The sequence below is a fragment of the Gekko japonicus genome, unplaced genomic scaffold (assembly GCF_001447785.1).
Source record: "Gekko japonicus isolate JY-2015 unplaced genomic scaffold, Gekko_japonicus_V1.1 scaffold316, whole genome shotgun sequence".
In the NCBI taxonomy this organism is placed as follows: domain Eukaryota; kingdom Metazoa; phylum Chordata; class Lepidosauria; order Squamata; family Gekkonidae; genus Gekko; species Gekko japonicus.
Window position 1 is genome coordinate 635119 of NW_015169784.1, and position 23852 is coordinate 658970.

General features: G+C 44.4%; 2 protein-coding genes across 2 annotated transcripts in view; both read right to left on the bottom strand.

Moving 5' to 3' along the window:
• PPIL2 (peptidylprolyl isomerase like 2) overlaps positions 1–13522 on the bottom strand; it is a 129553-nt gene extending 116031 nt beyond the window's left edge. The window contains exons 1-5 of the mRNA XM_015416895.1: positions 13367–13522; positions 8934–8983; positions 5042–5087; positions 3558–3620; positions 2668–2719 (exon numbers count right to left, since the gene is read on the bottom strand). Coding sequence (XP_015272381.1) covers positions 2668–2719; positions 3558–3620; positions 5042–5087; positions 8934–8983; positions 13367–13398 — 243 coding nt within the window. The 5' untranslated portion in view covers positions 13399–13522. The remainder of the gene's footprint in view (positions 1–2667; positions 2720–3557; positions 3621–5041; positions 5088–8933; positions 8984–13366) is intronic.
• A 2940-nt stretch (positions 13523–16462) lies between these two features.
• The window catches only part of LOC107115240 (protein HIRA), a 60657-nt gene continuing 53267 nt past the window's right edge, over positions 16463–23852 (bottom strand). The window contains exons 19-22 of the mRNA XM_015416896.1: positions 22282–22404; positions 20851–21014; positions 18731–18819; positions 16463–17555 (exon numbers count right to left, since the gene is read on the bottom strand). Coding sequence (XP_015272382.1) covers positions 17439–17555; positions 18731–18819; positions 20851–21014; positions 22282–22404 — 493 coding nt within the window. The 3' untranslated portion in view covers positions 16463–17438. The remainder of the gene's footprint in view (positions 17556–18730; positions 18820–20850; positions 21015–22281; positions 22405–23852) is intronic.

Below are 23852 nucleotides of genomic sequence, written 5' to 3' on the forward strand. Positions count from 1 at the left end.
ATTGATATTTCTATTGTGATTTTATCTATTGTTTTCTTATGTAAGCCGCCCTGAGCCTGCCTCGGTGGGGAGGGCAGGGTTTAAAAAAACACACCAAATAAATAAATAAATAAATAATAAAAGAAATGTCTACGAGGGGTAAATAGCCACAATGATAAATAATAAAGGAAATGACTACGAGGGGACTTGATAGAGGTTTGTAAAATTATGCACGGGGTGGAGAGAGTTGACGAAGAGTGATTTTTCTCCCTCTCCCAAAAGACTAGAACTCGAGGCCGTCCAGTGAAGCTGATGGGCAGTAGGTTCAGGACGGACAAAAAGAAATACTACTTTACACAGAGAGTGGTTAAAATGCGGAATTCGCTGCCAGAGGATGTAGTGAAGGCCACAAGAATAAACAGCTTTAAAAGAGGATTAGATAGATTCATGGAGGACAAGTCTATCAGTGACTACTAGGCTTCTGAATCCCAGAGCCAGGAGGCAACAGGAGGTGAAGGCCTTGGCCTCTGTGCCCTGTTGTTGACGGTCCAGAGGAACTGGTTGAGGCCACTGTGTGAGACAGGATGCTGGATTAGATCGACCACTGGTCTGATCCAGCAGGGCTCTTATGTTCTTACAACTTTTACAGCTTTTACAGCTTGAAAAGCAATTGCATCAGTTCTGTTAAAAAGGAGAGAAAGGGAACAAAGAACAGTGGCCTGTATCCTACTGCTCTGCTTTCTCAAAATTCAAAGCTTCCCTCTAGCCTAAGGAGTCTTCCTCCAACTTATGTGACCCTTCCGCCAATAGAAGAACCACGCAAGTGGGAGTAATGTTCAAAGTCTGCTATCCAGCGTGGCAGGATGTAGTCTGGTAGAACCAGATAAAACTCCTACAGTGATATGAAAGCAATATGGAAAGGGGATGACAGGACAAAACTGAACACTGCTAAGGACAAGATGAAACTGCTGAATGCCTATAGGTATAGCACAAGCATCCTAACAATGAAAAACACAGTTAAATAGAAATACAAACCAGGTAAATAGTCACAATGATTGTTGGAAGCCTTTGATTCCACAAAGTCTACAACAGCTAAAGTCACAATGATTGTTGCAAAATCCAAATGTAAGCTCATGCCTTCTATAAACACCAAGCAGAGCAATATATGTTCCCATTCTCCAGAAGAGGGAAGTGTTCCTTGGAGTTTTGTGAGGCTGGCCAGGATCTCAGGACATTTCTCGCAAGACTGCAACGTCCAGCTTTAATAGAAAACATAACACTAAACTAGAAGTTTCAATTACTGTAGAAGAGGTTCAGTAGGCAATAAACTTAATTAAGCTCCTGGATCAGACACACTGCAGAGTTTTACACCAAGTTCAAAGTCAGTATATTTGTTTTCTGATGGCACAGAATGAAGAAGACTCCCAAATCCCTGGGCAGACACTAAAAAACATTGGGTCCAAAATCTAATAAAAGACAAGAGAAGGGAAAAGCCCTTCTCTCTTTCTCTTAAATGTGGCTAGCAAGGCCAAAGGGTTAAATGCAGTGCTGGGAGCAGCAGTATAGCAATCGAGTCATCTAAAAGGTAGAGGAAAAACTAGGAGAAAAGTTATCACTGCAATCAATCTCTGGCACATATATAGCTACTTTATTTTTATAAGGAAGAAGATAATAAGGCCCCCAGATCTGGGCTTAAAAGGTCAGAGCCAACAAGATTTTCCACTGGTGCAAAAAGAGGGGGGGGGTTCCCCTCTGAGCATTAAGGAGGCTACCCTGGGGATCACAGAACCTGCATGAACAAAAGCCATGTGGGGATGGGGGGCTGTAGTCGGGAGTGGAATTTGAGTGGAAAAGCTGGCTGGCTGCAGACCAATATATAGTCTTGGGAGGTGGTTTAGCATGACTGCTAAGAGAGTGAGCTGTGATCAGGGAGGCTTCCAAACACAGCCTCTCCTACAAATTCACCAGGTGGCCTTACGCAAGTCCTGCCTTTCTCAGCCCCACCCAACCCCCAGTTGTAAGATGGGGCTCATAACTACCTTGCGGTTTCTTCATTACAGAGGTAGCAGTGCTATTCTATAAGAACATAAGAAGAGCCCTGCAGGATCAGACCAATGATCCATCTAGCATCCCAACTCACACAGTGGCCAACCAGTTCCTCTGGAGGTTCAACAACAGGGCATAGAAGCCAAGGCCTTCCCCTGATGTTGCTCCCTGGCGTGGATATTCAGAGGTTTACTGCCTCTGAATGTGAAGGTTTTCCTTTGGTCACCAGGGCTAGTAGCTACTGACAGACCTATCCTCCGTAACTGACTAGTTCCCTCTTAAAGCCATTAATACATCCTCTGGCAGCAGATTCCACATTTTAACAACTCATGTGTCCACCCTGAATCTACTGCCACTAACTAGGGCAAGTTCAGGGCACAAAGTGAGATTCAAACTACAAACTTCACTCTGTTTAGCCACTACGTGATACCAGTTTCAAACTAGAAGGCAAGCCACACTCCAATCTCATAAACTGATCGGGGCATATCCATGCTGACAAACACCCCTGCACACATCCCTTTCGAAGCAGAAACCAAAGCAAAGTGGAAACAAATCAAGAGAAAGTGAGAATGTGGAATAGGGAATGATGGAGATAAGCCTTTATGTTACCCATCGCACTGTACGTAGCCCAAGAACACCTACCTCTCCGGTAATTGGATTGGTTCCATACTTCTTTAGCCAAGGAACAATACTCCTGAAACAGAAAAAGATGCAACCGTGAGAAAAGGAGTCAGAAGGTCTCATCTTTGCCTCCACACTGTCTAAATCCATACAGCCTGGCTCATGCACAGAGGAGAATGAGGAGGTAGAGACTCAGGTAGTGGAATGGATGTTCCACGTTAAATGAAGATGGAGGGTCTCACTTGGAAAGCTCAAATGCATTAAAAACTCCTTGCAAACAGAAAACCAGCACAGAAAGCCACAGGGGAGAGGGACAGAACTGGATTTAGCAGATTAGTTTGAGATGTTCTAGTTCTCTATTTGCTTTACGTTTTTAAAAACCTGCATTCAGAAGGAGATGAAGCGGTTCACACCATCTGATAATGTTTCTAAGGAAGGAAGGAAGGCAGGCAGGCAGGCAGCGGGAGATGGGCTTTCTCAGGGGACGGCTTTGATGGAAGGTGTTAAAGTGTCATAAGAGGTAACTGACCCATATGTAGCGATCTTACAGCAAGCAAATCAAGATGGGTAGCCGTGTTTGTCTATAGTAGTAGAAAAGAACAAGAGTCCAGTAGCACCTTCAGGACTAACAAAGTATGTGGCAGGGTAGGAGATTTTGTGAGTCACGGCTCACTTCTTCAGATACAGCTAGATACAACAAGCTGTATCTGAAGACGTCAGCCGTGACTCATGAAAGCTCATTCCGTTTAGCCGCTTCTTTCCATATTTATTTATTAAAATATCCGCTTCCTGCCTTCCTCTCGCACCATCAGTGATAATTCCTACCACATTACGTGTTACATACACGCTGACTGGTAAACCAGGACTGATACCAGCAAGATAAAGTGAAACAGGAAAGGAACAAAACTTACAACAAGTCAAAGACGATTCCTTCTGGCGTGCAAACGGGATATTCAAACGGCTGCAAAGATAAGCTGGGGGTTGGAAGGAGAGCAAAAAAAAAATACACGTTTTAGAATCGGTATAAATTAACCATCACTAGAAGGGACAAAATTATAAGCAAGCCACTCAGCTCAGCCTTAAAGGTAAAGGTAAAGGTTCCCTTGCTCGAAAGCCAGTCGAGGCTGACTCTAGGGTTGCGGTGCTCATCTCCGTTTCAAAGCCGAAGAGCCAGCGCTGTCTGAAGACGTTTCCGTGGTCATGTGGCCGGCCTGACTAAACACCAAGGCGCACGGAACGCTGTTACCTTCCCACCGAAGTGGTACCTATTTATCTACTTGCAATTTCTTACTTTCGAACTGCTAGGTTGGCAGGAGCTGGAACTAGAGACGGGAGCTCACTCCGTCATGCGGCAACTCGGGTCTCGAACTGCTGAACTACTGACCTTCCACAGCCTGCAGTTCAGCGTCTTAACCACTTGAGCCACCGCAGCTCCTCAGCTCAGCCTTATTAATGGCCAAACTATGAAGGGTAGGTTGCCACAAGTCTCTTACTTGTCCCTCCTATGCACTTGATAGATGGGTAGAAGACTTGAGCAAGGCTGTTAACGACAGGACATTTGGGAGAATGTTAATTCCTAGGGTTGCTGTAAGTCAGAAGGGGCTTGTTGGCACTTAACACACACACACACACACACACACACACACACACACACACACAAGGATAGAAACCACACTGTTTATGTGAACGGTCTTCGTCAAGAAAAAAGGAAATCAATGCACCATAAAAGCCAACTAAAAATGATAGCCAGTGCTCTCTCTCTCTCTCTCTCTCCATAAGGCCCATCACACACACACAGCCCACCACCACCTCCCTTCAACAATGCAGAGCACACGGTTCTCCCTCCCCTTCTCATTTTATCTTCAAAACAACCCTGCAAGGCAGGCCAAGCTAAGAGAGAGAGAATGACTAGCCCAAGTTCACCCAGCGAGCATTTGGACCCAAGTCTCATCTATGCTAGACCAAGATTCCATATGAACCTGCCCAGCAATTGAACTCCTCTGCATAGCCCTGTTCTGTGAACCCCCCAGCTTTGTGTCTCCACCAGGGACAGGGTCTTTTCCACAGCAGCCCCTTAGCTGTAGAATGTGCTCCTCCCAACTGCTTGCCTGGTGCTGAGTGTTCTTTAGCTTTAGGGACCAGGCTAAAATCGTTTTACTCACCCTGAATTGAGGTTTGCTTTGTGAGACATGGATTTTATTTTTAACTTTCTGTTCCCATATTTTGCTGTACTGGTCTAAACTGACTGGATTTTAATTGCTGCCGTTGTTATGTATAGTTATATATTTTGGAGCGGATATGATGATTTTTTTTTTTTTAATAATGTAAGCTGCTTCGGAAACTGGTCAAGCAGCCTGGGGCACATTTTCAAATAAACTGCTGCACTGCTCCTTACCTGCAGTGATCGAAAGGCAGACGTCTGAAGTTGGACTGTGGAATTTCTGTTCAAAAATGAAGAGGAAAACATTTTATGCATGTTGTGAAAGCTGGGATGAATACATGGGGGGGGGGGGCATTTGAGATTTTCCCCATAAAAAACTGTTTCCAAATTCAAAAAAACACAAAAACAAAAAACAAACTTGAATTGGTTTTACAAAAACTGTAGCTGTAGTCGAGAACAAACACCCTTTCAAGCAGATTAAAATCTATGAAGCCTGTATTCTCAGACAGCTCTCCTCATCATACCCAGTTTAGGTATTAAAATGACACAAGCTGGGGGCTGCTGAGGAATTGTGGGGCAGGGATTGGGAGGCAAGGAACCATTTGGATAGCCTCACCTCTGTAGTAACCAAGATTATATCAGCTTGCAATACCTTGAGCACGCTGATCCCCCACCCCTTTTCCCCTTTAATGCCTTACAACTGCTCTCAACATTCCAAATGTTCCAAACTCAACATCCCCTTTAATGCCTTACAACTGCTCTCAACATTCCAAATGTTCCAAACTCAACATCCCCTTTAATGCCTTACAACTGCTCTCAACATTCCAAACTCTATTTGATGAAGCCCTCCCTTCTGGATTTATATTTCCACAAACCTGGAGAGAACCCCACCCCAAGCATGCAGAGCCCTCCCTCGTCTATGAAGGTGTTGCTTTGGTAACAATCTTTAATTAATTTTGGGGGGGCTTTTAAGCCATGTACGTTGATAAAAAGGAGAAGCAATTGCAAAGATTAATGGCTATTATAATTTATCTAGAAGAGAAGCTACTGAGATGAAGCAGCTCCCTCAGAACATCAACTGGGATCAATGCTCCCTCTGAGCTGTGGAGTGTTGTGTGCAAAAATTCTAGTTTGTGAGCTACCGGCATTAAAGTTATGAGCAAGCGATTTGGCTACTGCATTAATTAGTTTGCTCTGGAGCCATCCTTCCTGAGCTAAAACAAAAATGTGTGAGCCGGAGGCTAAAAAACTGTGAGCTAGCTCGCTAACTCAGCTTAGAGGGAACACGGACTGGGAGATACAATTACGTCATCCTCCAATTACTTCACAGAGAACAGAAAATTCCAGTCGATGCCAGCATAAGGACACAAACTGAGGTCCCACCCACATCGCACAGATGTAAACAGACTTTCCTCCTTAAGATGCTCATTAGTTTTACAACAACAGTCTGATCACTGAAGATGCTGACAGCAAAGGACGGCAAAAGGTCTAGTGAGATAAGTTTTATCAATGAACGTGGCTTAAAAGCCCACAGTTTTCAATTCAAGACTGTTATGACACCAGCCGTGATAGGAAAAAAGGGGGGCGATTAGTCCTTTCCGGGCTAGAGGAAGAAGGGCTACTGGAGGGCCGATTCTTCCAGAAGGAAATTCAGAGTCTTGTTGGCATAAAAACTGTTGTCGCCTGGGGTCCCCAGCCTTTTGGAGCACCTTTGGAATTCTGACCCAGGGTAGTGGGGGTAACCACAAATGCTGCAGGAGATGGAGCCCCACACACAGAGGAAGCCCAAGTGCAGGAGAGAAGAGGGGTAGTTTAAAAATACACTAGAAGACAGGGGTGAGAGTGGATAAAAGGGGTGACATGCTTGAAGTGACATGATCGAGGTTTATAAGATTCTGCAAGGGATAGAGGAGCTACAGAAAGAAGTACTCCCCCCCCCCTTCTCACAATACAAGAACTCGTGGGCACTCAATTAAATTGCTGTGCAGTCAGGTTAGAACAGATAAAAGGAAGCACTTCTTTACCCAAAGGGTGATTAACCCATGGAATTCACTGCCAACAGGAGGTGGCGGCGGCTACAAGCATGGACAACTTCAAGAGGGAACTGGATAAACATATGGAGCAGAGGTCCATCAGTGGATATTAGCCACAAGGTATAGATAGGAACTCTCATTCTGGGGCAAGGGATGCACTGTATTGTTGGTGCTTGGGGGGGCCAACAGTGGGAGGGCTTCTAGTGTCCTGGCCCCACTGCTGGAACTCCTGATGGCCCCTGGTATTTTTGGCCGCTGTGTCGCAGAGTGCTGGACTGGATGGGTCATTGGCCTGATCCAACATGGGCTTCTCTTATGTTCTTAAAACAAATGCTGTGGTGGCAGCTGCCACTGAAACAATGGTGTTTTAATTTGCACAGCCGATCAGCTCTTCGAAGGCCAATCAGTAGCCCAGATGGGCAAATGCCCCACCTGGCCCCACCCACTTTCATGGGCTCCATGAAAGGTGTCAGCAGGGGCCAAGGCACCTCTGGCCACCATGCTGGGAACCCCTGTTGCAAGCCTTTGGAATGGGACATGAATCCTGCACGCACACCAAAGCCATGTTCACAAGTTACAGTAAATGCGTGTGCAAACTGTGTACAGTGTAGATTTTTCTTTTTACGTGCTGGAGTAATTCTCCTGCTCCATTCAATGTCTGGACAGCCGGATGTGTGATTTAAACCCCACATTTATGCAGACAGCAGTCCCGTTTTAGTTTGTAAAGTGAATGAGTGCAGGCTCTTTCTTACAAACAGCATTCACGGTTAACATGTGAACGAGGCTGCTAAGATAAAGGGAGAAGGACAGCTGAGCGTATATCAAGCTAGACGGAAGAGTGCTGTCACTCCCCATTGTGAAGACATTCATACACAGCAGTGCACGTTGAAAGATAACATAATGCAGTGTTGTTAAAAATAAATACTAGTTCAGATTGGAAGGGATAGCTCACATAGCTGGAATGCTCCCTCTTATATTCACAGAATCATAGAATCACAGAGTTGGGAGGGGCCATACAGGCCATCTAGTCCAACCCCCTGCTCAATGCAGGATCAGCCAAGAGCATTCCTGACGAGGGTTTGTCCAGCTGCTGCTTCAAGACTGCCAGGGAGGGGGAGCTCACCACCTCCCCAGGCAGCCGATTCCACTGCCGAACAACTCTCACTGTAAAAAAGGTTTTCCTAATACTCAGCTTGTACATTTCTGCCCTTAATTTAAACCTACTCTTGCGAGTCCAATCCTCCACTGCCAACAGGAGCAGCTCCCTGCCCTCCTCTAAGGGACAGCTCTTCAAATACTTAAAGAGAGCAATCATGTCCCCGTCCCCCTAAGGGACAGTCCTTCAAATACTTAAAGAGAGCAATCATGTCCCCCCCCCCACCTTCCTCTTCTCCAGACTGAAAATTCCCAAGTCCCTCAGCCTTTCCTCATAGGGCTTGGTCTCTGGGCCCCCGATCATCCTCGTCGTTCTCCTCTGCACCCGCTCCTTTCTGTCCACATCCTTTTTGAAGTGAGGCCTCCAGAACTGCACACGATACTAAAGGTGAGGCCTGGCCAATGCATTAAACATTCATTATCTACCTTCACCTTCGTATACTCTGCATATTAAAACTCTCTACTTAAGGAAAAGTAACACACCAGAAAGGAGGAATCCAGCTGACTTTTTCTATGACATGCTTCTTCTCCGCAAGTAAAGCACTTACAACACCTTCAGCCACAGGATCACCTGTGCTCTGAAGCAGCTCAGTTCCCAGGGAGGCTGCTGTGGGCTACCTGCTTGCATACAGTGACTGGCCCTTAAAGCTTAGCAAGTAAACAGAAAAGAGGGCAGCCGCTCTCCTGTTCCTGGCCATGGTAGCTTCACTAGGAACTTGATATTTCACAGTAAATGGCCATGAGGAGTAGCCGGGTACCCAAATCAACCTGCTGGAGATCTCATGGTTGAAACTAACACACCTTCACAACATTTAGTTTAGACAGCACACTGAATATATTTCAAAAGACCATTAGACACAAAAATGTTTTTAAAAGAAAAAAGAACATTAACTACAAAAAAGAAAAAGAAAAAGAAGGAATTTTGTGGATCCACATACCTGCTTTCTTTCCTCCATAGAAATGAGTATATTCTGTACATGTTATGTACCTAAAGCAGTGAAAGATGCAGTTAGTTTCTCTTTTTGGCAAGAACAATTTGTTCGGAAACAGGAACAGCTGCTCCCACAAATGTTTTATGAAATATGCACAAAGACCGGTATGCAAAATTCAGGAGTTTAACGTCCTTCATGAACATACATGTGAAGCTGCCTTACACTTGTAGTATGAATGGGAATATAAAGATTTTTATAGGTTTTTTTCTTCTTGATTGTTCATATTCATATTTCTCTGGTTTTTATAGATTTATTCTTTAAGTAATATTTTATTAGGATGTTAGAAAGGCCTGTTATATAGAAGGCTTTCCTCTTGTAGGTCTGATATTGTTAGCAGACAACATAATAGGTACAAAGTTCATGATTCTGTAGTTCTTAAGGGCAAAACCTTGCAATGTCTGGGTCAGAGACGATTTTAGTCTCATTATCAGTAATGAATACTTTTGTTTGGGATATGAAGAATCCTTGCCCATTATCATTTAGGTTAGGTTAAGTAAACACTTAGTTTGACGTAGATATATGTTTCTTTATATCTGGCCAATCAGAGGATTATTACTCAAATTACCACTGTCTTTTGTAACCAATTATGCTGTTTGAATATTGTTTTCTTGATGATGTCAGTCCATGTATAAAATATCGTGTATTTCCTGAATATGTTCAGAATATGTTCAAGAAGAAGATGAAGAAGAAAAAGAAGAAAGTTGTCAATTTTTGATTAACTATTTGGTCTAATTGTTTTCCTGTTAATTGAAGCATATTTCCTGAATATGCTGAGAAGAAAGTAGTCAATTTTGGATGGACTATTTGGTCCAATTGTTTTTCTGGTAATTGAAATAAAACATAGATCTTCTTCCTTATTTGACTTCATTTTTGACATGGAATCTAATATGTACAACACACTGAATCAGACCATCGGTCCACCAAGCCCAGTACTGTCTACTGAGACTGGCGGCAGCTCTCCAGGGTCTCAGGCACAGGTCCCTCACAGCACGTACTACCTGATCCTTTCAAATGGAGATGCCAGGGAGTGACCCTTGGGATCTTCTGTGTGCAAAGCAGAGGCTTTTCCACTGAGCCGCAGCCTCTCCCCTCATAACACCACTGAATGGAAAAGGCTGCTCATCAGAGGCACAAAGGAACCAGGAGGCCCAAGGTTAAAAGCAGCAGCATGGCTGGTCTAAGATCTTGCTGAACATCCCTTTCCCAAGCATCTCTTAAGTTAGATTTTAAATTGGTGTTTGCACTGACTTTTCCCCATTGTGATCAGTCACTTCAGGGGCCTCTTCTTTACAAAAAGTGGAACATAAAGAGGAAGAAATGGGATTTATACCCCACTCTTCACTTGGGAGTCTCGGAGCAGCTTACAATCTCCTTCCTTTCCTCTTCCCACAACAGACGCCCTGTGAGGTAGGTGGGGCTGAGAGAGCTCTTTTGAGGACTGCTTGAGAGAGAACAGCTCTGAGAGAACGTGTGACTGACCCAAGGTCACACCAGTAGCTGCCTGTGGAGGAGTGGGGACTGGGGAATCACACCCGGTTCTCCCAGACTAAAGTCCGCGCTACTAACCACTACACCAAACTGGCTCAAATTGTTGCTTAGTAGCTGCCTCCACTGCAACATGGAAGGGGCCATGACTCAGTGGCAGAGCACCTCCTTGGCATGCAGAAGGTCCCAAGGGTCAATCCCCAGCACCTCCAGTTAAGGGATCTCATGCAGCAGGTGCTGGGTCATACCTCTGTCTGCCTGAGCACCTGGAGAACAGACAGCAGTCAGAGTAGGCCCCAACACAGTGCTCATGGGCCCCTGGTGGCCACCAACACCTTTCCTGGCACCCACCAAGTGTTTTTAAGAGGGAAGTGGGGCCAGATGGGGCTTTTGCCTGGCAAGGCTTCTGACTGACCAATGGAAATTCGATTGGCTGCAGAGATTTTAGAAACGTGATGTGGTGGCAGCTGCTGCCAAAGGAACAAGGATCTCCAATGTGTGACTGAAGGTAAGCAGCAGCAGCCATTTTGTAGTTGGGTTTACCTTCCATGGCAGCCATTTTACAGCTGCACCCACCACACTATGTCGGAATTTAAAGGTGCCCACAGGCGTCAAAAAGGTTGGGGACCCTGGAGTAGACAATGCTAACCTAGATGGACCAATGGTCTGATTCAGTATAAGCCCGATTCATGTGCTTATGGTTGATGTGGAGGGCAATACACTCATACATGCATGACACGGAAGAACAGTCTGACAGTGCTAACTGCCTGAGGACTTCTCCATACTAGATAGATGCTCCTCTATCTCTTTACTTATTCAAAGTTTTTTAAAACCCACAAGCCTTCCAATGAAAGTAACAGAAACAAAACATAAGCACCATGATACTAACCTAATTTTTTAATGGTCACCTTTCCCAGACCTAGTTAATATTCTTCAGTTGATATTTATTATGAAGTGAACACCTTGGTGTGGTGTTTTTCCCTCTGAGACACTTAGATGTAGATTTATTTATTTTACGTTATTTATAGTCTGCCTTCCTCAAGGTGGATAACACAGGGTTAATCAACACAATCAATAGGTTGAGACCTCTAATAAGCAATGTAATAGGACTGGGATTTCAGAAATATTAAATGTAACCGGTGATATTGCACATAAACAAAAATACAATGCACTGAGAACAAGGTAGCTCATAGAATAGAGAACACATACCGTACACAGTGGTAAAATCCACAGACTTGCTCTCTTCCTTGAAACACCTCCTAAACCACTCTGTTATGATATAGCCCTATCATCTTTGCAAAACTGGCCTTCCTGACCTTCTCAGGCAGGCCATTCTACAAGGAGGGGGCCACATCAGAAAATACATATGTACAGACAGTTGTTGATATCCATTAGCAGGGTAGTACATGCAGAAGGCCCTGCTCAGATAAGCAAAGTTGTCATGGTGGGGAATAAGGGAAGAGGTGGTCCTGCAGATATTAGGGTCCAAGACCATGAAGGGCTTTATATGGGATAGTTAATACCTCGAACTGAGTCCGGTAACTGATGGGTAGCTAGTAGACTGGACTGCAGAGTAGATGTAAGGATGTAACACGTATGTTCCACCTAGCCCTTGACAACAGCCAAGCTGCAGCATTTTGTACCAGCTGAAGTCACCGAGTTGACTTTAAGGGCAGACCTATGTAGAATGTTTTACAGTGAGTAGCCCAATCTCAGTGCTACCACGGCAAGGATCCAGGTAGCCAGAATGGTTGAGTCTAGGCAGGGTACCATCTTCCAGGCCAATCAGAGTTGGAAGAAAGCTGTTTTGTAGCTGCTTTAACTTATTTCTCCAGAAGTAATGCTGGATCTAATATAACTCCTAGGCTCTTAACCAGTTCAGCAAGGGGCAGCTGAACACCATCAAAAGTGGGAAGCACAGTGTCCGTCAATGCCTCAGTCTTCCCAACCAGCAGTACCTTGGTATAGTAGGAATCTTGTGGCTAGAATCTTTGTATTCTAACATCAGCTTTTGAGGGCTCATGAAAGTGCAAATCTGGAAAATATTGTTGGTCTCTAAGGTGCCGCTACCTTGACCTGGATGGCCCAGACTAGCCCAATCCCATCAGATCCTGGAAGCTAAGCAAGGTCAGCCATAGTTAATACTTGAATAGGAGACCACCAATGAAGTCAAGGCTTGCTACTCAGAGGCAGGCAATGGCAAAACACTCTGTTCAGCTCTTGCCTTGAAAACCCCGTGGGGTCATCATAAGTTGGCTACAACTTAATGGTACTTTCCAGCTCCAAGATGCTGCTAGACTCAGATTTTGTTCTGCTACTATAGACTAACATGGCTGCCCACCTGAAGCTATGGGAGAATCTTCACTTTGCACTCATTTTACGGAGGACGTCTGAAAAAAAACAGCAGGGGTGGTCTACGGAAAAGCTTTCACTGAAATAAAAACATTTGAATTGCTGCAAGACTTCTGTGTGATTTTGCTGCAACAAACACAGCTACCTCGTGGCATGCTATAGGGTGGTTTTGTGTTATCTTAGGTGCAAAAACCATTGTTCATGAAGATCCATTTAACATCTCAATTCAACGTTTACCCCAAGCATTATTCAGCTATGTTTTTATGATATTATCTCAAAGGGCAGCGGGGGAGGGGGGCGGACTAAGAAAGGGTTTGAGGGATTCCCTTTCATCCTACTTCATTAGTTGTTCTAACGCTGCTTCTTACTTTAAAAATAATTTTGAAAACACTTCACCGCCAACAGAACAAACCGACCAGTCGTCAGTAGAGCAGAACAGACATTCGTTCCTGTGAACAACGGACAGGGCTGCTGCCTCTATTAGCGGGTTTGATTATAACTGCCTCGATAAACGTCTCAGAGGGGAGAACAGCTTCACTCACATCTTGTCCTTCTGATGTTGCCTCTTCCCCATGTTGGCTGCTCCTAGTCTTCGTCGCCACAACCACAAAACTCGGGAGACAAAAACACTCCTTCGCTGTCCGTTTTGTCCAGGAGCTGAGAAGAGGAAGCAACCGGCACACCCCGATCACTCCAGAACCAGCCTCCCAAACTCTCCTTTTGGCGAAGACAGAAACAAGTTAAGGCACTTCCGGAGAATAGGAAAGAGTACGGCGCTAGTAGCGTCCCTGCGGGGAAACATGGAACGGCTATATGGTTCCGGCTATATGGTTCCGACCGCTCTTTCTACACCCGCCACTAGCCGTCTCGCATCTTTTATAACGGCTGGTTTGTGCATGGCTCTAACTTAAATGGCTTACGCCAGTCGTCGTCAGATCGCAGAAGCAAAGCAGGGTCGGCCCTAGTAAGTATCTGGATGGGAGACCACCAAGGAAGCCCAAGATCGCTATGCAATGGCTTACACCCGGGAAATCCTGTTGGTTGCTAAGGTGCTGCTGGACTCGAATTTAACTGTTCTGCTTCAGGATAGAGGGCTACATTCTGAACGGCTCTAACATTGAAATCCCTACGGGGTGGCTATAAGGTTGGGACTTGATGTAGGGCTATTCTATTTTGAAAAGCAAGAAAGAGTACATATTCCCCGACAGGCTACTTAAAACAAGCGATCACTTTGACAAATCTCATGTTAAATACCCCTACTATTTAAGCTGTGATAGTTGCTACTAACTAGGAATATTTCTAACCTTCCAACCTAAAAAGAGCCTAAAAGAGGACGGACACACACACACACAAAAAGATGGACACACAAAAAACTCATACCTTGAATAAACCTTTGTTGGTATTAAAGGGGTCACTGGACTCAGAATTTGTTCTGTTGCTTCAGACCAACATGGCTGAACACCTGAATGTCCTCTAAAAAGAGGACATTTGGTATAACCCTACTTGATGCCACTTCACACACACACACACACACACACACACACACACACACATAAGAGACAACATGTAAACTGTTTGCACTTTCCAGAAGAGAGGCATTCAAAAGTTCATACTGCTGTTTTGTGCTATCACCTTCATTAAAAAAAATACTACATGGCTTTCTCATTGGGACTGGGCAACTTGCATCTTTGGGCTGTGTTAGGAACACCGGAAAGTGCAGCTGGCTGGGAAAGAATAGAGGAAAATTACAATGGCTTTAAAAAAATGGCTTTGTCATAAAGGAGTTATCCTAAGCAGTTACATTATTTATTTCAGTGGTTTCTAGAAGGGTGCAGCTCTGCTCAGGATGGCACTTAGGTGCAGCCTGGAGATCTCCCAGAATTACAACTTTTCTCCAGACTACAGTTTCTCTGGAGGGTGGACTAAATGGCATTATAGGCCACTGAGGACCCTTCCCTTCTCAAACCCTGCCTTCTCCATGCTCCACTCCCAGAGCTCCACAAGATTCCCAATCTGGAGCTGCCAAGCATGCTAGGAGACGTAATTCTAAAAAAGAAACAGGAATAATGCAGCCTGCATTATGCAGAGAAGAAAGATTCTGTACGGGTTACAGGTAACGTTTGAAATATGGTTGCTAGATTCTCATGGGGCTTATACTCATTTTTCTGCTCATTTCCTGCTTTGCTTCCTTGCTCGAGTTTAAAAAAAATTACACCACAGTCCTAAACAGAACTACACCCTTCTAAGGCCATTGAAGTCAAAGTTTTTTAGACAAAATGATTTACTTAGGATTGCACGTTCAGTATCTTTCAGCATTTGACAGATGTGCTTACATACATGTTACACTTACAGTCAGTTTATAAAATCCAGTTGCTCAGGATCCAAGCTATGAAACAATCATGGTCAGATTCTGACCTGCTTAAATTCGGTAAGGTTGCTTCGTCCTGTGTCCCTGAATTAAATCGCAGGCCTTGGCAGCAGGACTGGAAAGTCATTGCCTGAGACCTAGGAGAAGCTGCTGCCAATCCAGGGAGAGAACACACTGGTTTAGATAGCACAAAGATCTTGGCTCAGTCAAAGGCAACTTTGCAAATTCATGGATATCCGGATATAACCTCTTTGCTGTTTCTCAAGAAGTAAACCTCGTACAAAAGATGTGCAATTTTAATTACTTTTCAACAATTTGCATAATATTTGATCCACAATTTGGATTTCTTCTGCAAAATTTGCATTTCCTTGGTGAGAACATCCCAGTCTCATCCCTCCACCTGCAATCTAAAAATACACACCTGTCTTGTATATGTATGAACATAGAATCACCACCAAAATGATCAGGGAGCCAGAACAGCTGCCCCTATGAGGATCGGTTAAAACACTTCGGGCTGTTTAGCCCAGAAAAAAGGTGAGTAAAGGGAGACATGATAGAGGTTTATAAAATTATGCATGGAGTGTAGAGAGTGGTCAGGGAGAAACTTTTCTCCCTCTCCCATAATACTAGAACCCGGGGTCATCCACTGAAGGACAGACAGTATTTCTTCAGACAGCGTATAGTTCCTATGGAACTCACTGCCACAGGATGTGGTCATGGCCACCAACTTGGAGAGCTTTAGAAGGGGAGTGGAAAAATTCATGGAGGACGGTGCTATCAATGGCTACCAATCATAATGGATATCTACTCCCTCCGCTACTAGAGGCAGCATCCCTCTTTATACCAGCTGGCTGGGGAGCACAGGCAGGATGATGCTGTTGCAGACTTCCTCTTTGTGGGCTTCCTAGAGGCAGCTGGTTGTCCCCTGTGTGAACAGAATGCTGGACTAGATGGGCTTTGAGTCTGATCCCGCACGGCTCCCCTTATGTTCTTATGACTGGCAGGACCTCAGTTCAAACTGCCGCTCAGCCATGAGGCTCACCAAGATGACCCCCCCTTTCCCAGCCGGTTGCCTAACCTACTTCACAGGAGTGTTGCAGGGATAAAACCTGATGAATACTGCCCTTGCACCCCTTGAAGGAAGGACCAGATTAGAAAAAGCAACCCTGAAATAAATATAGACAAAAGAGATTTTTTTTTAAAAGCAGAGACAGAAAAACACCTTTAGAAGCAGAAGCTGAAATCCATACTTGTTTTAACAGGCGGCGGCCTGTACGGGTTTAATGCTACCACAAGCAGCACAAGTTCGTCCACTTTGTTCTTAGATCAATGCAATGTTCATTTATTATTTGTACTTTACAAAAGCCCCCCTCCTCCCGCAAAAAATCCCAGCCCTCCCCTTCAGCTATCCCCCCTCATTCCCCCCAAATGTCTTTTACAAACAGTTAAAAATTAAAAACCAGAAGACGTTAATTTTGGTACAATTCTTCAGCAACAATAGCTGTCATAATTAACAAGGTTTTGTGTTTTTTTTTAATTTTATACAACTGGGGAGCTTCTGTCAGGGAGAACAATATTCTGGTTATTATTGGCCAAATAAAATTCCATATTACAAGTTAGCAAATTCTAGTACAAAAATAGTCCGTGTGATAGAACAGCCTGTATTTTATTTATTTTAGTGTATTCACAGTTAAGAGTCTGTCGGCTGCATAATTATGTAAGTGTTCTTTTTATTTAAGTTTTCTTTCATGGGGGCGGGAGGGGGCTCCTCCTTTAACCCAAATATAGGACAGAGCCTTGACGAATCTTTAGGCAAAGCACCTCAGAAAAAGGGCTAGCAGGTTGTCAGATTCATTCTTTTGTACTGTGCTTTTCACTTTGTATCCCCAAATCCCAACGGCGCTTCGATAGTCACTTTAATAGTTCTGGCACTGAGATCCAGATGCAAAAGGATCCCAGAAGGACATCTCCGCAGTTTTCCACAGCAACTACAGGTCACAGAGGCGATGCTTGAACTGCGTTTGGAGAACATGCCTGGTCCATCCCATTTCCACGTATTTCTTTCATGACCTTTTAAAAAAAAAACCTACAGTGTTTTTTGCCCATTAAAACACCTTGGGCCCGTGTTCTTGTACTGCACCTCCCAGGAGTGTTCCAGTCTGTACAGCGGCCCCTCTATTTCTGGCTTGTTAAATAACGCTGCACTGCCAAGTTTCTCTTAGGTCAGATGAACAATGCGGAAGAAGCTATTTGTCTTTCAAGATGTCCAGCTGCTCTTGGTATTCTGTGAAAAGCCGCTGGAAACGGAGGTTCTGTCCAATGACGGGGAGCAGTTCCTTGAGTAGCTCTCGCTTTCGTAAACCCTGCATGGAAGTGGAAAGAAAAATAAAACCTTTACCATGTGTTACATTGCAATTGACCGTCTTGCTGCACTTTAAAGACTAACATGCTTTTATTCTAAAAGTAAGCTTCCAGGGACTGGAGTTCATTTCGTCAGATGCACAAGCAGGGGACACACTTGGCTCATCCCCCCTGCTCACAAGGCTATGAAGAAAACAGCTGTAAACGGTGGCATCAGTGGATCATGAAATGCAGGACAGCCAGTATGGTATAGAGGTTAAAGTGACTAGGACCTGGGAAACTTGGGTTCAAATCTGCAGACAACCACAAAGCAGATAGGGTGACCTCAGGCTGGTTGATCCCATGCTCTTCTGTGCTGATGTGCTACCTGTTTGTCTGCTGCAAAAAACACAGTTACGGGCACTAATTCTGCAAAACCCTGGGGACTGTTGCTGCCACAGCTCACACCAACCCGCCATGAGTCAGCATACAGTAGCACTTGCGGGGTAGGGCAGGGTAGAAATTCCTGAATAAATAAAATAATAAATTGTCCAAAGTTGAGGCGTTGCTTCAACACAACTGCTAGCATCTACTCAACCCTCAACTTTGCCACGACAACTCACAAGAATCAGGCCCCAGAACCATTCCACTGGACAATTTTTATAAGGAAAAAATGGAAGCCAGCATTCTCAAGCACAGCCTGTCAATCTTCCAAAACCCACTCTTAAAATAAAAAAAAAAGTTTACCAAAATCCACAAGAAGAGTTCCTTTCAACTTGATCAGCCATTTCATTTTTATGTTATGTTTAACAGATTCAGGGAATGCTCTACATCTCACAACGGCACTTACTGATAAGATTAGAATTTCAACAGCCAATCCATATGCAAAAGAACCTCCTCAAGAAAGCTCCTCCATTAGCATGTCACAGCCTGGGGAACTCTTACAAGATGATGACTCAGCCCTACCCCACCTTCCTGAGTAGATATAAATTACCTGCTTACCATTTTTCTTCTCACCTTGACACAGAGAGTATTCCAGCTTTCTGTGTTATACCTCTGAGGATGCCAGTCACAGCTGCTGGCGAACCATCAGGTACTACAATGCCAAGACCATGGCCAAACAGCCCGGAAAATCTACAACAACTAAAGATGCAAGGAGCATTGTTTCATTCAATCCAAAGAAACAATGGCAACTTACCACAACAGTTGATTCCCACTGGCTGCCAGGAGAACAATGGACTGGACCCAGTAAATCCTTGCATAATTCCCGTAATCGATATTCAAACCCTAAGGAACACAGGAAGCAAAGGTGTATTCTGTAAATTATCAAATTAAATCCTCTGTGTATGTTATGAGACAGAACTCACTGAGGAACTACCCATCTGAGACACAGGAAGAAAGATGCTACATTGACCCAGTAAGAGCTGAGCGAATGAGAGAATTACAAGGAGATGGTCTGATACAGTATGAGGCAGCTTCATCTATTTAGAAACACGGAGCCAGAAGGGACCCAAAAGGGTCATCTAGTCCAACTCCCAGCAGAATGCAGGAAATTCACAACTACCTTCACCACCCAATGACCCCTGCTCTGTGCCCAAAGGAAGGCAGCAAACCTCCCTGGGCCAATCTGGCCTGGAGGAAAATTCCTTCCTGACCAATGTTCCCTCTAAGCTGAGTTAGTGTGAGCTAGCTCATGGTTTTTGAGCCTCTGGCTCACACATTTTTGTCTTAGCTCAGGAAGGATGGCTCCAGAGCAAACCAATTTAGGCAGTAGCCAAATCACCTGCTTACAACTTTAATGCCAGTAGCTCACAAAGTAGAATTTTTGCTCACAAGACTCTATAGCTTAGAGGGAACATTGTTCCTGACCCCAAAGGGGCGATCGGTATTACCCTGGGCCTATAAGAAAGGGCCTTAAAAGCCGAGCACTGGCTCATCCCTTCCTGCCCTCCCTCTCCTGGGCCTGCCTAAATGTCCTTGTGAGTCACAGAATCAGCATTGCTGTCAAACAGCCATCTAGCCTCTGATGGAAAACTTCCCAAGAAGATCCCACCACCTCCCAAAGAAGCCTGTTCCACTGAGGAACTGCTTTGTCAGGAAGTTCTTCCTAATGTTTAGCTGAAAACTCTTTTTATGTGATTTCTTTTCTTCTTTTTCAAAGAAATTTTTATTTTTTGTAACAAACAAACAAACACAAACATAAATACATGCAAGTTGGGGTATTCCATTACATCCTGGTTATGTCTAATATGTTGCCTCATACATTGTCTACTTGTATCTTACCCATTTTTACCACCATGTATTTTGTGTAAATATTTGCATCATATTTAAAAATATAGTTCGTACTTTCTTCTAATACGGTTATATGTCCATTGTGTTTATTTATTGTAGTCTTCCAACCATTTGTAAAATCTTGACCATGTATTTTCAAAGCTTCCTTCATCTTGTCCTCTCAAAATTAAAGTTAAATTATCCATCTCACAGTTTCAAGTATTTTGTTTATTATTTCTTCTTTTGAAGACACTTCATTTTTCCTCCAATGTTTAGCATATAAAATTCTTGCAGTACTGAATACATGTATAATAAGATAAAAATCTTGTTTTTCACAGTTCTCAGGCTAACTCTTTTGATTTAATTTCAATCTGCAGGTTCAGTTCAGACCTTCTGGGTCAACAGAAAACAACTCCGCTCCATCCTCTATGTGACAGCCTTTCAAATATTCACAGCCTTTTGAATATTCACTTCAATTAGCAAACCTGAAACTCTCTTGCCTTATAAATAGTACTTCTCATTTATACAGCACTGCTGTATTCAAATTATTTTGTTGCAATCTTTACAATATTTTGGTAAGGTGGGTCAGAATTATTACCCCATAAGCAGGAAAACACGAGACTTGTGGAGGGCAGATATGTGTGTGTGTCTGTTTTTTCCTTCTGCTTCTTCAATCCCAGCATTATGCTGTTTCACTAGGAATCTTTGCTGTTAGACTCAAATGTTATCATATTTTGTAACCAGCTTACTGATTGACTGCTTCTATTGTACTTATAAACTGCTTTGAGTCCAGGTAAGAAATTCAAAATTTAAATGAAGTTAAAAAAAAAAAAGAACTCTTTGAGGTGATCAGAAAATGAGGAAGACTAGCTACTAGACAGGACGTTGACTAGGCGATTAAATAACTACTTTGTAAAAGAGCACACCTCCCTCCCCACCAAATTTGATAACTAAGGACCCCCACATGCCACCCCCAAACATTCGTCTGTGCAGGCTGCTGAGCTCACTATTGCAATACACTGAAGAACAAAACACTGCAAGCCTCACCTTCGTTAACTAGATACCGTGCATAGATAAGGAGCCAATGGCGGTATTCGTGACTTGACTGTAACGTAAGAGCGGCTGCTACTTGACTCTCCAAGTATGCCAGGGTCGTTTCCTGCTGTACTAAATGAGGCATGGAGAACAATCGTGCCGCTTGCCTCCCGGAACTGCAATGGAAGAGCAGAGACAGGAATGCTTTCAGGCGTAGCGAGGCAGCTGGTCCAAGTGCGTGCATGTGCAAACATTATGGCGTCAACATGATTCATGGTGAAAGAGGCTTTTCTGGACCTCTGGAGATAATGCTCGAGCATGGCCAATGATCCCAGAGATGTGATATTATACGGGGGGGAAACAAATGCTTCAATCATGATGCTAGCCCAGCGCTGGACAGCCCCGAAATCAAAGCTTTGGCGGTGGAAAGTCACAGCTGACTTACAGTGACCCCACAGGGCTTTCAAGGCAAAAAAATGTCCAGAGGTGGTTTGCTGCTGCCTGCTTCTGCACTGCAACCCAGAACTTCCTGGACTTCCTTCCTATCCAAATACTAACAGGGCGGACCCTTGCTTAGCTTCTGATGAAGCCATCCGAATCAAAGCCTTAGCCTAAAATATTCTTTCCAGCACTTATCGTGTTTCCCCGAAAATAAGACACTGAATCAAAGCCTTAGCTTAAAATATTCTTTCCAGCACTTAGTAAAGCAGGAGGTTTCTGTCAGTTACCTACAGAGGTAATAAGAAGGCATTTCTCAACTACCCGGAAACTTTTTTTAAAAAGTTTAAAACCACGCCATCATTGGGCAGAGTGTTAGAGGAACACTCCAAACGGCTCAAAAGTGCTGACAAGCCTTGCCCCGTATGAGAGCTCCCTGCCACAAACAAGTAACAAACACCTGACACAAAGAGGGAGATCAGGATTAACAGGGAAAGGATGTGCGCTTGTTCTAATCACACGTTCTTAGGCTTAGCTTGAGTAGGGGAACGGGGGACGAAAGGACTGTAACCAAAGGTTTCAAAGAGGGACTGGCGGGAAGCGAAGTGGTGTCACACAGGAGTCCCGGCAAGCAGTTTCAGGCATACGGGGTGGCAAGTGGTGGGTAACCTCTCTTGCTTGGATGGGACTATCGCGATGACGCCAGCCTAACTAGAAGGATGGCATTTAGACATCCACATAAATCCAGACGGATGGCAGCTGCTATCCACGCAGTCGGGTAAGGGAGCAAGCCTCGGCTGACAATCCGTCCCCACCATTCACATACCCAGAAATGAGAACCAAGGCTTCCACATGGAAGCCCTCCTCTGAGGAAAGGTGCATGAATCAAAGGATGAGAAATCAGCTCCAGATATGAAGAGCTCAGCGAGCAAAGCAGGAAAAGAAGAAAAATGATAACAACACACTGTAGTAGTCTTTAAAGAGACAAATTGCCAGTGGCCGTACTTGGAAGTTCTCCCTTGTATTATGGCTAAGGGTCCTGAACACAGCATAGCCTCCTGGGACGGTAAACTGTTCCTGAAGTCCGCACATTGTGCTAGAGTCTCCTGCTTGTCAGAGACAAGGTTCCTGGAAAGACACCAAATATTGAAAAATCAGGATCGATTACAAATTGACACCACCGACTTCTGTTTATACTTCTCCTGTCTGGCAAAGTCTCAAACACTGAACACTACTTGAAATCTGTGCTGCCAGACACATCACCTCATTTCACCGGCAAAGCGTGGTTCCCTTCGGTTGGAACAAACCAGGGATTATCTTGGGCTCAGGTTAATTATATATATCTAGGGCAAACTGCAGTTAGTGGTCACATCCAAACGAGCAAGCTATGGTTTGCCATTTCCCTGAGTGGAAGCCTTGTTAGTCTGCTGCGGTGGAAATGAACAGGAACATGGTGGCACCTTAAGGATTAACAAGATTTCACTCCAACATTTTTGTAGACTGCAGCCCACTTTACCAGCTGAAATGTAACTGGTCCCCACTAGGCAATTCCCCACCCCCCTTTTAAAAACATTTTACCCTGGCCTTCCTCTGAAGAGCTTAGTGCATGTTTCTTTCCTTTCCCATTTTATCCTCACAACAACTGTGTGTGGCAGGTCAAGCTGAGAATGTGCAACTGCTGCAAAGTCACCCAGCCAGCTTCCATGGCAGAGTGGGAATCTGAGCCTGGGTCTCCCAGATCTTATGACAGCACTAACCACTGCACTATGTTGCCTCTCAAATGTGCGCCTTGTCATTTTGGACATAAAGGCAAGCTGAGATTTACTGTGAAGGCAGCATATCTAATTAGATCAGCGTACATGAAGAGGAAGAGGAAGAAGAGTGCGAGCCCATTCCCCCCCCCCCGCCAGGCTTTTTTCCCATAGCGGCAAGTCCACTGTTCCCTCTAAGCTGAGTCAGTGTGAGCTAGCTCACAGTTTTTTAGCTTCCAGCTCACACATTTTCCCCTTAGCTCAGGAAGGATGGCTCCAGAGCGAACTAATTTATGCAGTAGCCAAATCGCTCACTCACAACTTTAATGCCAGTAGCTCACAAAGTAGAATTTTTGCTCACAAGACTACACAGCTTAGAGGGAACATTGGCGGCAACCACAGCTTGCAGTTTGTCTTTTTGACACCTAGCCTGTGCCCCAGGAAGATTTTATTTATTTATTTATTTATTTTGGGACTTATACCCCGCCCTACCCAACGGCTCAGGGCGGCAACAAGCGGCAAACGCCGAGGATAAAATACATTACATTAAAAGCATGATAAATAAATTAAAATTGGTGCTCTACAATACATATTAACAAAAGTTCAAGATGGACGTCTCATTTTCAGCTGATGATATCCCCGTTCTGAGGGCCCGCATGATGTTCCTTGTCAGGGCGGCATTTCTCACCTCTCCCCCCAAGGCCAGGTAGATGGACAATCAGCCACAGCGATGGTCTCGTGGCAGTGGCGGCGGCTCCTACTCAAAAGCCTGGCGGAAGAGCTCCGTCTTGCAGGCCCTGCGGAACTGTACAAGGTCCCGCAGGG